General features: G+C 41.9%; 2 protein-coding genes across 3 annotated transcripts; one reads left to right on the top strand and one right to left on the bottom strand.

Annotated features, from left to right (window-relative positions):
• Positions 1–3,404: 3,404 nt before the first annotated feature.
• rad23b (RAD23 homolog B, nucleotide excision repair protein) lies at positions 3,405–10,096 on the top strand. Its single transcript, XM_086152084.1, has 10 exons — positions 3,405–3,593; positions 4,560–4,641; positions 5,128–5,207; positions 6,096–6,274; positions 6,384–6,439; positions 7,313–7,440; positions 8,089–8,224; positions 8,321–8,448; positions 9,066–9,269; positions 9,409–10,096. The coding sequence occupies exons 1-10, from the start codon at positions 3,528–3,530 to the stop codon at positions 9,520–9,522; spliced, it is 1,173 nt and encodes a 390-aa protein (XP_086008210.1). The 5' UTR covers positions 3,405–3,527; the 3' UTR covers positions 9,523–10,096.
• A 2,251-nt stretch (positions 10,097–12,347) lies between these two features.
• Positions 12,348–16,322, bottom strand: klf4 (Kruppel like factor 4). 2 transcript variants are annotated; one of them, XM_086152093.1, is made up of 5 exons: positions 16,065–16,322; positions 15,858–15,966; positions 14,683–15,535; positions 13,820–13,990; positions 12,348–12,691 (listed from the first exon to the last, which is right to left on the bottom strand). In XM_086152093.1, exons 1-5 carry the CDS (start codon positions 16,067–16,069, stop codon positions 12,516–12,518), a joined length of 1,314 nt encoding a protein of 437 aa, XP_086008219.1. In that variant the 5' UTR covers positions 16,070–16,322; the 3' UTR covers positions 12,348–12,515. The 2 variants fall into 2 exon arrangements, with proteins under 2 accessions (XP_086008219.1, XP_086008220.1); XM_086152094.1 differs by having other exon boundaries at positions 16,145–16,322.
• Between the last annotated feature and the right edge of the window lie 308 nt (positions 16,323–16,630).

The raw sequence follows: 16,630 nt of genomic DNA, 5'->3' as shown, positions 1-16,630 counted from the left end.
ATTAGATTTCATGGCAGCACATTTGCCAAAATATTACAAGTATCCCTCGGAAGAAGTGAAATAGGGAAAGTATAAGGTAAATGTTTACCTTTCTATTACAACATATTTAATGTTAGCCCTCTGATGCTTCATTGTTGGCACAGTGTCACGTTGCATGCAAACAGTTTGTAGTAGTTTCTATGCAACCCAACATTTATCCAGATCAAGTGAAAATAACCAGCCTCACACCAGTTTCTTAGACCCTATCTGTTACATTTGCTGACTGGCTGGCAGATTGTTAATTTTCCATTCAGTATGTTTCTATTAATGATTCCATTGAGAACATGTGCAGTTTTGAGTCTCAGTCTGTTTTTTTTTCCCGCCCGTTGATCTTAGAAATCAGGAGGATGGATAACTTATCAAATTTGAATAAATACAATGGCTAACTGCGAAACGTCGCAACTTCCAAGAGACAATCTTCCATTTGGTAGTTTTCTCAGATCTAGTATTAGGGGCTGTCCAGTTGAATATACAAAAGCAAATGATGACGCAGCACAATTGATGTAGCCATTTATGCTAGTGGATGCTATAAAGGAGGTTCAGAAGGTTGAGAGATGTGCAAATGTTGCAGCTGAGTTTCACATGGATTGCAGAGAGCCATATGCTATTTCACTTGAGAAATGCAAACAAGTAGAGTTGAATGGAAGTTTCACCATGTGGAGCCGGCCGAAGAAGGGAAAAACGTCTGAAGCATTTTAAGCCGACATAAACATAGCTCCTGCTTTAAAGGTTTTGCGGCTTGCGTGTTCAGACTATGTCTTCATCAAGGGTCATACACCAACGTTTCAGTGTCTCCGTGGCTATGAGTGAAGCTTTTGTTCAACTTGGGTCCTATTTTCATTGAGAGGCAAAGTTTCCTTTGCAGTTGGAAAACATATAATAATCTGGACAGCCTGTCCACAGGAAATGGTAACTCAGTGGCCTTTGCTCTCTTACACTCCTGTTTCCTTTTCTCTCACCACTCCAAACTACACCATTCAAGAGCTCTGTAGACCACAACCACAAACCCTGAAAAAGCCAGCTGTGTAATATAGCCTACATGAATGAAACACTGCAACTTATGCACCCTTAATGCTCATTTAGATCAGCATGTTCAGTCCACCATGCTTCTACTTCCCCCATATATTTTACAATTTCTGACCTTTAATCAACATTACCAGATGACCAAGAAAAAAAAAAACAGAGCACTGGAGTACCAGTGTCTTCCTACTGAAAGTCTCAGATTTACACATGTCCTCCATGTCGTCTCCTGCCAATTTTAGAAAGGGCTGAGACTTATTTCACGTCTAACATCATGTCTTAAAAATATCTCTAAGTCACCAGGGATCAGACAGTAATCTGGGTGGCTTACCACTTCAGAGAGGGCTGGTGGCAGACTGACGACCCCTGGTGACTGGAGCAAGAGGCGCAGCCGCCGTCGGGAGGGGAAAGGAGGACACTGCTGCTTCTGACTTGAGCATCACAAGGAATTCCTGATGAGAGTATGCTTGCGCCAAGGCGGGAGAGGGCACTGCTCCTGTTCTAATAACTGGAACACAGAAAGGATTAAGTACTGAGGGGGCGAGATAGACGGAATAGTCATGTGGGCAGAAAAGTATGAGGGGTGAAGAGGGGATGTTGAGAGGGGATAGTGATAATGTGAGCTACAACCGTGCATTGGGTCCTATTAAGTAAGCGTGAGTGATATGAGAACTAGGGAAAAATAGTCTGGTGAGGGCGATCTGTCGAGATCCTGCTTAGTAGCTCTCTCACTTAGCAGTCCACTCAAAGTTGGAGCTGGGCCCCATGCAAGACAGAGGTCAATAAAGCCTCTGAATACAGAGTGCTGGGTGGATGGTTCTGACATTACTCATGCTTGAAGGAGCTGTGATTCATGAAACCTCTGATGGCAGATGGATATGCAGCTGTTCTGCAAGGGTCTGAGATCGATCTGAGACGCTTAACTTTTGTGAAATATCGTGAGGCAACAACTACTCCACTCATTTCATGCATATTGCGAAGAAATTTGCTTTATAAATTCAACTGTTGCAGGAAAAAAAACAACGAGTGAATATGTTCAAAGGATATCCATGACATTGTTAAAGCAGTAGTCACAATAGAGTATGTATTGCTTCAAAGTTAATATTTGTCACCTTCCCATTCCAAAGGCTGAGCTAAAAATACTGCAGCTTATGGGGAAATGAGCCTCCTGTCCTGTAGTGTACAGACTGAGAAAGGAAGTGCATCTATCCTCTTGTCATAACATGGTAGTCATGGCACAAAGGTGAGTCTCTCAAAGAGATGGCGGCATGAATACCGATGTCAGGCTTCTTTCTTCTGCAGCATTTTCAGAACAACATTGAATAAAAGTCAGTGTGGTCTACAAGAGAGTATTGCTAAAATGTGGTATTTTAAGTAAGGTAGGTTTTAAATCTTGTCATGGCAACAAGACTTAAGTCTTTAAAAAAAAAAACAACGGTTTAACTCTCATCTGAGGGGCTTCATTTGAACCAGACTGTGGGGCGTTTCCTGAAAAAAAAAACTGCTGGGGTTGGAAGTTTGTCCGAGATAAGAAGGTTTGTTATGGTAATAAAGGAGTTGTTTTGCAGCGACTAGGTTGAATAGTGTTGTTATGTTAATGTGTGTGTAATTTGGGAAACAAAAGCAGGAATTCCGGAGACTCACCTGAGTTAGAATCTGAATAGGTAATTCTAGGTAATTGTAAAGACTAACAGCAAAGATCATAAAAGAGAACCTAACCACCATGACACCCTTTATATTGTATTTTTTTTATTTTTTTGAGTTCAAAGTGATCGCATTTGGAAAGATGACAAAGATGGTACACACACTTTGCTGGTGTAATTCATTGATATACATCTAGTCTGAGTAAAGGGTTGACATAGAAATGTCAAATTTTCTGTGTAGTATATCACAGATGCATTCAATGTTTTATTGCGTGTGTGAACAGGATATCACAGACTGTGAGCTTCCCCTATGTTACATCATAGATCACTCTTTTTACAAAGTTTTACAACGGATTCCATTCACCATGTTGCCTTACTTCCACTGTCCAGTTGTCACTTCGCTGTTGTTTGTTTGGCTTTACTGCAACAACAATGAAGCCAACCATCACAGAGGAAAAGAAAGAAGATTCACAGCATCTCCTGTGTGACATCCAAAGTTACTCAATGACCCCCCTGCCCACTTCACAGTATGCGAACAATAACATTCTTTAACGCAATTCATACTAGTGCAAAGGTGAGCAAAAAAAAAAACAATCTTGATTTTTTTTATCAACACTCTTAGTGATAACAACCTCTGCAGTTTGCGCTGCAATTCCCAACCTAACCACTAGGGGCAGTGTTGTGTGACAATCTATCACAGAAGAAGAAAGGCGTAAAGTCATGGCGGCTGACAGTTTGTAATGAGCCAACGAAATCTGCAAAGATTGTTTCAAGTTAGACACACAGAATTTAAACCTTGGCTGGGGAAAAAGCTACATCGACAAAATGCATATAACTCTGAAGACCTTACAACAGCAGACGTTCAAAATCGACATCGATGAGGAGGAGACGGTGAGTGTGAGAATCATGTGAGGGGGGGGTGGTTTTGGTTATATCCTGAGCCGAATACCACCTTTTTTCCATTTCGAAGTAGGTTCTTATAATTTATGGCCAGCTTAAACATCTGTTATTTGGCCTGTACATATTTCTTTTTTTAATGATTATAATATTTTATAAAGTAAGACGTGCGGCTTTGGCGCCACACTACTGAGTAACGCTGCCGTACATAAGGAGTAACGTTGGTTGTTAGTGTCAGGATTTAGACGTAGCCCAAGATGTAAATGCTTGAAAAGGAAACTACTTGTCATTTTTACCCACAAATTCATGTGACGTAACCCCTCTTATACCCTTCAGTTAAATCTAAATCATATACCTAACTTAAATATCATTCAGTGCGAATGTAGCTTTTAGCTAACCCGTTATTGCAAAGGTTCGGTCGAAGAAACCAGTACAAACCGTTTATCACTGGCTCCTGACGTCCATGTAGTTTAAAAATGCTTATATCATCTGAACGGGTTTGTCTTCACCTCCACATTTCCCGATAAATAGCTCCCAACCCACCCCAAAAAAGTCATATTTATCCCCTCTTAAAAATGATTTTCAAAAAGTTGCTCCCAATTCTACGACCGCAAAAAAAAATGACGTACTGTACTTGAACGCAGCATTTCTATTGGAAATCGCGACGACGCGTCACTGCAACCGTTAAGGTTATTTTCATTAATATTCATAAATATTTCAATAATATCTCCATCGTCATTTCAGTCCAACCTTTATTATCCCAGGAGTCGTTGTTCCAGTTCATTCTCATATCACTGGTGATTCTCGTCCGTCCACTTTTGTGATGGCACTTATTGGCATGACATTTTTAATTGTTAACCTTCTATGCAGTAAAGTTTGAGAATAAACCGGGGGAAGGAGTTTATTGGCCTGATGTTCGGATAGAATTAAGCCTTACAATGTTTTGTTTCTTTTTCACAGGTGACAAAATTAAAAGAGAGGATTGAACAGGAGAAGGGCAAGGACAGCTTCCCCGTTGCGGGTCAGAAACTGATTTACGCTGGTACGTTGCAGGCTATTTATTCATTGGAATCATAACAAAATTAAGATAGCCCGTTGTATTTAGATTAGTTTTTCAGGCAGAGCCGGCTCGGAGACGAAGCTAATAAATCAATGGCACATTGACATAAAAGGCTTGAGGGAGAATATTAATTGTAGGAGACATGAACATGACGCCATGGCGCCAGCAATTAGCAAATCTGTAAAACAGAAAACAACTTAAGGGATGGGCCAAGTATTTGTAATACGTGTGTTCACTGACAACCACCATGTTTTCATTTTTTAAGCTGGTCTCTTAGGGACATTTCTGAGTAAGTGCAGTTATGATCGAGAAAGAAAAAGTTCCATTATTAACCTGTGACGTTAAGTCGTCTTTTTTTTTCTGAAAGCAGTCACTTTTCAAAAGGCAAATTTTCTCTGTTACAATACGGTTGTGTGAACCATCATTTTTCAATTGTAACATGGTTGACATTGTCTCTCCCCACTTTAGGTAAAATCCTTTACGATGACATGGCCCTCAAAGACTACAAAATTGATGAGAAGAACTTTGTGGTCGTCATGGTGACAAAGGTTTGGGATTATTATTATTTTTTTTTTATATTTTCTGTTCGTTCACTATATTGCATGAACAAGTAGTTTGTTTAAAACTCATGTCATGATTGTACAGCAAAACCACAGGAGCATCAAGTAAACCTCTTTCCAGTGTTCATTACAGAGCTTTTCCTCAGATAAAGGTGTATTACATTATTAATTTTCCATATGTTTGTAATGCATCCGTGTGTGTATACCTGCATCATATGCGAGTGACAATTATTTGCAAAGTGACAGCAACTAGAATATTTAATTCCCAAACAACAAGCTTAAATGTGATGGGAAGGCAGATGAATGTCACCCAGAAAGTAATTCGCACCTTGGAGCAAACCTAGTTTGTCAATCTAAGCGTGTCGGAGAAATCTGTCTGGCGGCGTGGTGCAGGGGATTAGAGCGATCGTCCCTGGAATCGAACATTCCTGGTTCGATGTGTGTCGAAGTGTTCTTGAGCAAATCACTGAACCCCTAACTGCTCCCCTGGCGCCGCTAGACGGCTGCCAACTGCTCATGGTTCATCTCTGATGGGTTAAATGCAGAGAGGAATTTTCCGCAAGGGATTAAAAAAAAAGAATTCCTAATAGTTGAGTTACCCTAAATAACTCTTGTGTTGGCCAAAAACTCAAATCAGACAGCCTAGAGGTCACATTTGGTAAACAAATAATGATTCTTGTCTGTGGAGGTTCTCAGTCATCCAGGTCTCATAGCAACTGGACTTGAAGGGGAAAAAAATCAAGTTGCTACGAGAAGAACATTTTGACCGGAAATTATGCGACTGTCAAACGATTTCTGGCGAGTGACTTCATTCTTTTTTTTTTTTTTTTTTTTCCGCCCCCCCCCCCCCCCCCCCCTCGTCAATCTGACTTGTAGCCTAAATCGGCCCTGGCTGCAGCTCAGCCCTCACCTGCCACGTCGACAGCCAGCACTACACCTCCCCCAGCACCCACGACCTCGTCGCCCAGCTCTGACAAGGCGCAGTGCGTCGCGGCTGATGACAAACCAAAGGAGAGTCCGTCGACCGCTGCCGTCACAGTTTCCCCCCCTGTCGGGTAAAGATGGGTAGATGTTTGCCTTTCACCTTGTTCTTGATATCAGTGTGTCTTCCTTTGACGGGGGACACGCGTGCTGTGCCTCACCCAGATTCGTATTCTCTTGCAGAAGCTCAGAGGCATCAACAAACACAAACTTAATCGACGACGCAGTTTCAAATCTAGGTAAAGTCGATTTTATATTTGGGATTTTCCGGTTGTTGATATATGGCATCATCGATCATATCGTACAATCGTGTGCGCATGTATTGGCGTATGCTGTCCATGTCTTAAATGACTTCTCTGAGACACCCACGCACTGGCTGGCACATTGTGGATGTGTTTCATTTGACACTTTCCAGGCTCAGCTGAGCTCATCTTCCGTCTCCACCGCCATGTGCAACCGACATCGCAAAGAGGTCTTTACTTAGAACGAATACCAAGAGACCTTTTTTGACTCAACCAGTAATGTGGAGTTGGCAGTGTCTCTTCTCACTGTTCAACCTCATCTCAAAAGAGTCATTTCACATTTAAATTTTCATTTTAATATTGCCGCCTGCAAAGTCATCAGGCTATGACTTTGACATTTAGATGCAAAACCATTTTTACATTTTCAGTTTTAGCGAGTCCTTGACTGCCTTTAATTTCAGTATATTAGAATAAAAATGACAATTTTATCGTCATATCTTCATTTTTAATTCTCCATATTTAAGAAATATAGACATCATAAGCTTCTGTCTGAAATTACATTCAGGTTTGCATAGTCAGTTCAATAAGTTCCTGTAGTCTTGAGTCATTTAAAGGACAGATGGTTCCCTCCTGCCTGTTTAAGCTTGCAAGAGAAATAGATGGTAAGTATCGAGCTATCAATAGTAAGGAATGACTTTTGGCTTGAAGTCCTAATATTTTGGGGATGGCGTTAGATGTGACTTGTCACAGTGCTCTTCTTGCAGAGCAGACAGACCTGGTTGTCCCACAACTAAAGTGCTTTTTTGAACGTGTGTGTGTGTGTGTGTGTGCGTCTGTGTGTGTGCGCGCGCGCGCCTGTTGGTTCCTTAGTGACGGGCCCATCATATGACGCCATGGTGACAGAGATCATGCTTATGGGCTACGAGAGGGAACAGGTGGTAGCTGCTCTAAGGGCGAGCTTCAACAATCCAGACAGAGCTGTGGAGTACCTGCTCATGGTAACAAGTGTGCTGTCTGACCATAAAGTGCTTAATGTTTTGCCGTGATTGGTTTGAGCACGTCTCATTGTGTCAGAGACTTTCTTTATATTTTTATGTATATATATTAAATAAATATACATTTTATTTTTTATATATATATCAGTGCTCGTTGCCATCGTTTTTCTCTCTGAAATATGAAAAATGTATCGTTTATAAGAATTATTTCTCTTTTAACATTCCAAATGGATTATATCATAATGACTGTAAATACCAAACAGCACAACTAATATGATATAAACAGTGTTTGTCAGTGTTACATTTAGATTTCCAAATCCTAAGCAGATAATCATTATACATAAAATCATTGACCAGAGGACTTCTACACATCACTTTTTTTGTTTTTTATTATTATGCTTTTTTTTTGTTAAGATTAGACCTCAGAGAATGTTAGAAAATATTTTCAGCATTATTGTCATTTAATGGTGCTATAACAAAATTCAATTTTCATTGTCGTCGAAGACTTACTTCCAGTGTCACTAAATATCCTTCAAATGACCTGCACTATGAGTTAATTTTTGCACATTTTGTCCATTATGTTTGAAACGTTTTGAAAATGTTTTTATACTTTTAATAGTTTAACTTTTTTTTGTTTGTTTTTTTGTTCAGGGCATCCCAGGCAGGGATCAGGGTCAGGCAGCAGGACCTGACTCAGCGGTGGCTCCAGCCAGTGCGGCTCCCGTCGTACCCTCCGGGGGCATCAGTGACCCCGCCACCACTGGCTCCTCACAAAGTTCTGGGGGAGGTAAAAGACCACCGCAAGTCTCACCAAGGAGACCGTTTTCTTGGTTCTACTTTCATTCCTGATCTCTCGTGCTTTGGGGCTCCTCTGTCCTGTCAGGCAACCCCTTGAGTTTTCTCAGGAATCAACCCCAGTTCCACGTGATGCGACAGCTGATCCAGCAAAACGCCGCTCTGCTCCCCGCCTTGCTGCAAGAGATCGGACGGGAAAACCCTGAGCTGCTGCAGGTAAATCGCTCACGGGAACTGACATAAAGAGCGCATCGACACATCTGGCAATGGCTGATATACAAGCCTGGATGTTTTTTTGATTTTTGGAGCTGATATTTGGAGGTGTAAATAAAAGTCTGGCGTCACCATCATTTCAAAGCTGATGTGAGAATGATGCTGTTGAATAATCTGTAACAACCGGCTGTGCTGGATTTTACTTTTGTACATAAAAGACAGTTGCATTTTTATTTTAAAATTAAAAGAGAATACAATATTTATTTGTTTAACCGTGGGGAAAATTCCATTTACTCACCAGAAAGTGTACAATACATTGGAAGTAGTTGAGTAGATATCAGAAAATATAAAAAAAATAAACAATCTGGTGCAACAATTTAAACTAGCAGGAGACTTCCAGCAGCTACACCCATGAATGAAAAAAGAGAGTGATCCCGAAATCCAAATGGGATCAGTCCGATTTTCTTTCATTCACTCATGAATGAAAATGGAAGTGATCCTAAAAATTCACATTTCAGTACAAAATCAACACACTATTCATGACTAAATATGTCACAATTGTGTGGATGTTAACCGATTCTGTCATTAGTTATGCCTGAACTGTTGATGTACCGCCATAGGAGATCAGCAACCACCAAGAGCAGTTTATCCAGATGCTCAATGAACCCAACCCAGAGGCAGTGCCGGCAGGAGGCGGAGGTGGAGGTGGAAGCGGAAGCGGAGGCGGAGGCGGAGGAGCCGGTGGAATGGCAGGAGATGCACCTGGCGGAAGCCCCATGAGCTACATTCAGGTCACACCTCAGGAGAAAGAGGCCATTGAAAGGGTGAGGCAGACATCATCATCCACATTCATTTCATGAATATGATACACATTATTGTGATATCCCTGCTTTTCCATCAAAGTTTGTATTTAGTCGTTAAAATGCCGTTGGCTAAAATGCAACTTTTATCTCTCCACTCCAGTTAAAAGCCCTTGGATTTCCAGAAGGCCTCGTGATTCAGGCCTACTTTGCTTGTGAGAAGAACGAAAACTTGGCCGCAAATTTTCTTTTACAACAGAATTTTGACGACGATTAGTGTCACACTGATTTTTACTTTGATTTTTTTTTTTTTCTGTAATTCAACCTTTTTGATGCTTACATTAAATATACAAGCCTGTCACACATATAAACAAGGCTTTTCTTCATGTCCCTGTTCACATCATTACCTTAATAACACTGGATCATTTGTGATCAGTTTGATTGCACAACAATTTACGTACACTAAGTTGCATCACAAATGCGGTCTTTGTTTCTTTAATGATTTGATTATGAACTGTGATTTTTTTTTTTTTTCCTTTTTTTTAGAAAATCAAAAGTTTGAAATGACTGTATAAATGCATTCATTCTAATTTTTCTTATTATTTTAAATTGAGTGTGTAAGAATTAGATTAGACAAATTAAAGTTGTGGTGACAAACAAGCAGCATGAATGGCACTGGTTCTTTTTCTCTTCCAAATCAGCAATGTGCATGTGAAGCAACCAGATTGAGACAGGAAAAAATGTTAAAATGCTTGAAATTGAATGCAGTTCCCAAGGCATTTCTACACAAAGCATTTGCTTGGCAATTTTACAGAAAAAATAAAAAATAAAATTGGTAAATATGAGCCAAATTTTCTGTTTTTGCTGTTTTTATTTGTGTGTGTGTGTGTTGCTGTTAAGAGTTCCAACATAAAAAATGTGAATTCTTAGCACTTTAATGGAACAAAGTCAGGCATTTGAATTTATTATTATCATTAACACATTTATTACCTCCGTACTAATCAATGTGTATTAATTTGGTGTGAAATATACTGTATGTGGTCTCAGTCCATCCGGTGTCTGAGCAGGCAAGAGAACCTCCACCATCCACTAGTGGAGCATCTGACCATTAAATCTCAGATGCCATCCATCTCTTGTTTGCTGCTTATAATGAGGAACAAATCCCCTTTAACACTAACGGTGCAGTAAAATCAAAGTTACAAATATTATTTTTTTTGTCTAAAGACTAGACAAGATATTGTGCGCCTTTATGAAAAATTGAATGACCACATATTTATATGCATTATCTGCTAAACTATTATATTTGGTCAAACTTTAGGGTTTAATATTTGCCCCATTTTGTTTTAAATTTCTCAGTTAGTGCGACACTCGACTGTACACTTGTTGTCGTGACATTGGCTACAGATACAGATGTAGAACAAGATGAATTGAGATAAGTGTTTGTTTGAAAATGTGGAAATTATTAATTGAGGTGTGAATATTGTCCAAGAACAGCTCTTGGTACATTTAAAATTAAATGTGCCTTTCACAACAGTGATCTAAAGGGGGAGCCAGAGACCACGATATTAATGTAAAGGTCAACATTAGACTGAAGCGAGTCAATCCCCGGAAGTTTCCTCCAGTCATGCTGAAATACTGAGTTAGTACTGCTCATATTAACGTTGATACTTGCCATTCCAGCTCTGCAGGTCATTCGACGCATTCAGATTGATTTATCGCCTTATAATGTTGTAGAAATCATGCACATTTGGAAGATTTTTAAAAACGGGTCAAACACCTGCTACCATGCGGCAAGGAGAATCAATCATATGGCAAACACATGAAGACAATACCTCACTGTGGCGACTTTATGGGTTTCATTCACCTTTTGTTCACCTGAGAGCTTCAGCAAAAAGTCAGATTTAGTGTCACTTTTGAATGTCAGCCAGTAACTCGACTGTCTCTCCCATTCTTCCTGCTGACAGGTGGAAAAAAGAGCCCCATGGAAACAGGACATGGTAGGAGTGTATTTTTTGAAAATCTATTTAACAGCAACATTGTGTTGTTTTGCTTGCGGCAATCTGGCTATTATCTGAGATATTGTGTGCAGCTGTGAGCTATTGCTTCCATTTAAATGTGCCTCTCCATTACCATTACCGGAATCTCCAATTTCATGAACTAATGATGTCCATAGAGACTCTACTAAGCGTTTTCTTTTTTTTTTCTTTCAATCTGACAAGTGATTATCTTTTGGGTTCCATGCTGTTTTGTTTTCACTGGGAAAAACGACTGATGTAAGTGTAGTGGAAGAGTATAAAGATTGTTGTTTTATTATTTCAAATACATTTGATTTTATCATACAGTGAGATACAAAAACAATATCAAAGCATTTTATTTACAAATGTACAAAATTCAAGATTATATTACATATTTTGGATATTTAAAAAAAAAATCTTTGTTCAGAGTTACTCATTCCATACAAAAATATGAACGTCTCATATAAATTATTGCACTATGCAGCTGCAGTGCATTGAAGATTGCCATCACCAGTCAAAAGTGAAGTAATCACCTGATGCAAGTCAGATTGTGGAAAAAAAAGAGTTTTCCAAGAAACACAATAACAACCCTATGGCACTTTTCAGAGTTTTCATCCTTTTGTATGTTTCCCTTAATCTTTGGTACCTTTTCTTAAAAAACCAACATGAAAAAAAAAACCTTCTTGAGTGTCGCTGAGCACCATTCTGTACATTGTACCTGAAATTAATGGCATTGCAGGTGAAATATATATATATATATATATATATATATATATGTACATACATATATATATATATATATACAAATATAGGTATATATTAATACAGTATTTTGGACAGTGTGTAGTTGTTAAGAGGGAGTATAATGGCATTTGCTGATTAAAAAAAAAGGCCTCTGGAGATGTTTTGTCTGTTGCTCCTGGTTTCCATGACGAGAATAATTTTCCAGTTAAAAGTTGTTGGCACCTGGTCCTCCAAGTTTTGTCACATAAATAAGACAAATTCCAGTTTTGGTCCCTTTCATAAAAAGTTTACAGCCCTGACTGAGGGGTCTGGTCGAAACACAAGTCTTGACAGAATTCTTGTCTTTTTGGAAAATTAAAACACTGTGAACACCACAGCTTGTCTTGTTGCTTCACAATGGCTTGAAGGCAAAGTGTTGTTTTGAAAGAGCGAAGGTCGCAGTTTGTAACGTGTAGGTGGTTTTCTCTTAGGCCTTCTTCACTGCCACCAAGTCGGTTTGTCCAGCTGGGTTTCATAAGTGTCTTTTCATATGAAGAGCAAGGTGGTCTGACCTCGAGAAGGCCCGGTCACATTTCTGACACTGGAATGGCCGGTGGCCCGTGTGTTTCCTGTAGTGGCGTGTGAGCTCGTCCGAACGTGCAAACTTCCAACCACAGCCCTCCCAGTCGCAGTGGTAAGGCTTCTCTCCTTTGACGGGAGCACAAAGAACACATGGAGTAGTTAGCAGAGGCCCGGAGGTTAAAATGGCTCAAACCTTCCTGTCCTGCAGCTGAAGTATAAAGGCCGAGCGAATCGGCCCGGGGTTTGTATTTGAGCAAGGATCAGCGTCAACCTGTTTCACTGCACCTGCTAAGCAAACCCCCATCTAAGCCTACTTGTGATTTTTAAAAGACATGGGTCGATAACAGTAAGTGCTCTTGAAAAAAAAAAAACATACACCATGAAAGTACACAAAGCACTCACATTAAAACAATTATATGCTCCTTGCATATAACTTTTCATGTATTTCAGAGATATGTGACATGGAATGACACAGGAGACTTAATTTTTTGCAAGGCTGTTTGGAATTAAATGTTGAACCGTCAGAATCTGAACAAATAAATGAGAAGAACTTTTTATTCAGCAAGAGAAAAAGTGAACATTTTCCCTTTTATTTAAATGCATTCCGGTTACTGTAGGCAGCATTCGTTTGCACTTTTAAATGTATTAAAAACTAATAAACCTGTCTTGTAAATGTAAATTTTTTTGGCTTGTTTTTGGTCATTTCCAGGAAACTTCTTGCTATTTTTCCAAGTACTTTTTTTTTTTTTAAAGTTTCCTCTCTTTTTCCTCATTGTTTTAAAGCAGTTTTCGATTTGGCCACTAGGGGGCCAGTGAGCCCTCTGATCCAATGCAAATTGCACATGTACATGTAAATTAATGTACAAAACAGCTCTGTATAAAATATATGAAGGTGTGACTTTGGGGTCTTTGTCGTCCCACCTTTGGCGAGCTGAGAAGGTATTTCCAGAGCTGAATCAGCAAGATGATTGCAATGTAATATTTTTCACGCCGGAAGCCTTAAGAACCAACTGCAACTGTATATTCTAAAATCAATCATTCAATCAATCAATTTTTTTTTTGGAGAAGGACTCCCTCATGACAAATCTACGGAAAGGACAATTTCAATTTGTTTATACGGATGAATATAGAGCCAATACTAAACATAGACAAAAATAAAATCATTCACTCAGCAACAAACACCAAGCAAGCAACGCCTGGAGAAAGAGGGGTGTCCTTGTCGGCGGCATCCCTGAATCTCTTTGGGAATCCTACCTGTGTGTGTGCGGTGATGTGCTTTGAGGTGGGAGCTCTTTGTGTAGGTTTTTCCGCAGCCGACGTAGTCGCACGTGTGCGTGGCGATTCTTTTCCTGGGCCACGAGCGCCGTCCGCGTTTCGGCTTCGGTTCCTCCGGCAAGCAATCCCCGGCGGATATCATGTGGGGGTCTGTGGGGTCAAACGGTCAAGGTCATGGGCGTCATTGCACTAACAGACCATCTCGAGAGAGAGAGACATTCTCCGTTCATACTAAGTCGATGTTACAACCGCTTGACAAGATCGGATTTTTCCCCTTTCGGCTGGTGCGACCGGCGGGTCAACCTTCGCGGCTCCTCTCCTGAAGTCGATGGCTACGGGAGCGGCAGCTTCCGAGAAATTATTTTTTCCGCCGTCGGCTTTGGAATTGAACGGAGCAAACCAGCTTTCTTCTCAAATACAAAAATAACAACTTGTGGGGGAACCCGCCCTCTTTAGAAGAAGACTTAATATCGTGCAAAAAGTCTCACAGAGGCGAAATCAATGCCAAAGAAAACAGCCCCTGTATGTTTTGTTTAACATCTGGTCCTATACCTATTTTGGCGGATTTTAGGAGCTCCATGATGAAAAGAGTCTTTGTTGTCCGAGGCCGTGACATGTAGGTTTTAATCCAATTTCAGCCACTGGTTTGTGGTGTAATTAAAACCCACATGGTTTATGGGATATATTTAAAAAGACTATAGTTTTATATTACTGTTGACAATCGGTTCTTTGTGAGACTGCATGCATGTTTTTTTTTTCTTTTTTGATTAATGGACATTTAAATGACAGTCCTCTTCTACTCGGGATTCAACACAATAACGCGAGAAGAAACGCGGTCTAACCTTGGTACTGCATGGAAGACGGGGGAGGGTAGGAGCCGAAGCCCTGCGAGGAGCCGTGGTGGTATCCGTGGGGAGGTAGAGGAATCTGAGAGTGAGGATGTCCTAACACCTGGTGCTCCCGGCTCAGAGGATGGTCGGGGGAGAGGGAGGAGGACGAGGAGAGCCTGCTGCCCGTCAACGCCCGGCCCCCGCCCGGAAAGCCGTGCAGATCCAGGTGGCTCGGGCGCTGCTGGCCGCCCCGGCCCTGGGAAGACAGGTTTAGGTCTATCGACTGCGAGATGGTGCAGTTGCTGGGGTTCTCCTGCTTTATCCTGTGGCACGTAAAGGGCGGCGAGGCACGTGAGGGAGCGGGGTCCGATACGGCGTTGACGCAGGCCTTGTTTACATTCACGCCTTGGCCGTATTCTCCAAGGTCCATTGTCGTCTTGACCACGAACTTGCCGTGGAGGCTGGTGGGGTGGAGGTACGCGGGGTCCAACTCGGGTCTCATGAGCTCTGCCACGAAGCCTCCGGAGGGCGAAACGTCACTGATGTCTGGGATGGTATAGAGCAACTCGCTGCCGGTGCCCTGAGGGGAGGGGAGAGGGTACGACGAGGAGAAAGAGCCCTGGGACGGCGACAGGCCCTGGGCAGAGCCGCATGCCATGGCCTCCTCCTGCTGCTGCTGCTGCTGCTGTTGCAGCAAAGAGTTCGACAGGATGAAGTCGTAGTCTAAGTCCAGGTCGGGGTCGGAGTCTTTTTTGGACATGCTGGGGCTCGGTGTGCTGGTGGCGGTGGGATGGTCCGGATCAGAACAGCTGCTTCCGGTTGGCACGCTGAGTCTCTTAAGATGGGACAACTCCTCTTTCCATCTCTAGAGGGAGGTAACGCAGACATTTATGACCACAAATGACCACTGGTACAAGCTATGTATATATTAGTACCACGTTACTATGCGCAATACACAAAACAACAGTCATACGGTGCCGCTTACAAATGAGCGTCTTTCATTAAAAAGTATTTGCAGCAGTATCCTATTGGTGATGAAAAGTTAAAAAAGAAACTGAGGTTCAGCGAGGTTTATGCTGTCAAAACCTGATCCCACCATTTTACTCGAAACAAGCAGCTCCTCTGTAAACAACCTGAACACGTTGGTTGTTCTCTTGCGTATTTGCATGCAGCCACGGGCTACTCACTGGATTGGCACTTCCAATGGATTTACTCTTGACAGTGGGGCTGGCGAAGGTGGATATGGACGGCAGGAGGGTTCCGCCTAAAGCCATCTCGACGTCATTTGGAGGCTGCCTGCAATCAAACAGAAGATGGTAAATCCCGGCGGAGAGCTCCGGGTGTAGTCCACAGCGTCCACCGGTGAGCGGAGGGAACTTCGTCCCGGTCCACACCTCATCAATGACGGCGTGGAGTCCCCCCCTGCCCTTCGGCTGCTCCGTCGATGCGCTTTTCAGTTAAATATCCCCCACACCTGGTTTTTCAAAGTTTCTTCTCCGCCATGTTCCGGTTCAGTAGTGTCGTTGACGCCTCCTTAAACTTTGGTTGTTTTTTTTTTTTTTGTCTTTTCTTATTCAAAACCAGCTGTTAAAAAAATGGAAGACAAGCGGGGCGACGTTGCGGGGGAATCCCTCGCGTCTGTTGCCATGCAGGGACCGGCAGGCTGAACTGAGGGAACGCGCGTGAGAGGTACCTTTAAACACTCGCGTTGGCCACGCCCCTCGTTGCCAGGCATTGGAGAAAACATTTGAGCACGTGGGGGTGGTGCGCGCGAGGGGTTTGTTTGGGATCATAGCAACGGCGCCTCGCTTTACGGCCGCGGAATGAGCGGAGATGGGTCACCTGCTGTCATGGCGGCCCCCTGGCTACCTTCAGGTTAGCCGCGTTCAACACGCCAACAAACTGCATTTGACGCCTTATTCGAGCGCCCCGAGACGATACTTCTAGTGTCACTTGAGTG

This window comes from Fistularia commersonii, chromosome 9 (assembly GCF_037954325.1).
Source record: "Fistularia commersonii isolate RoL2024-O1a breed Wild chromosome 9, RoL_Fcom_v1.0, whole genome shotgun sequence".
Classification (NCBI taxonomy): domain Eukaryota; kingdom Metazoa; phylum Chordata; class Actinopteri; order Syngnathiformes; family Fistulariidae; genus Fistularia; species Fistularia commersonii.
This window is presented reverse-complemented; position numbering and strand designations above follow the sequence as displayed.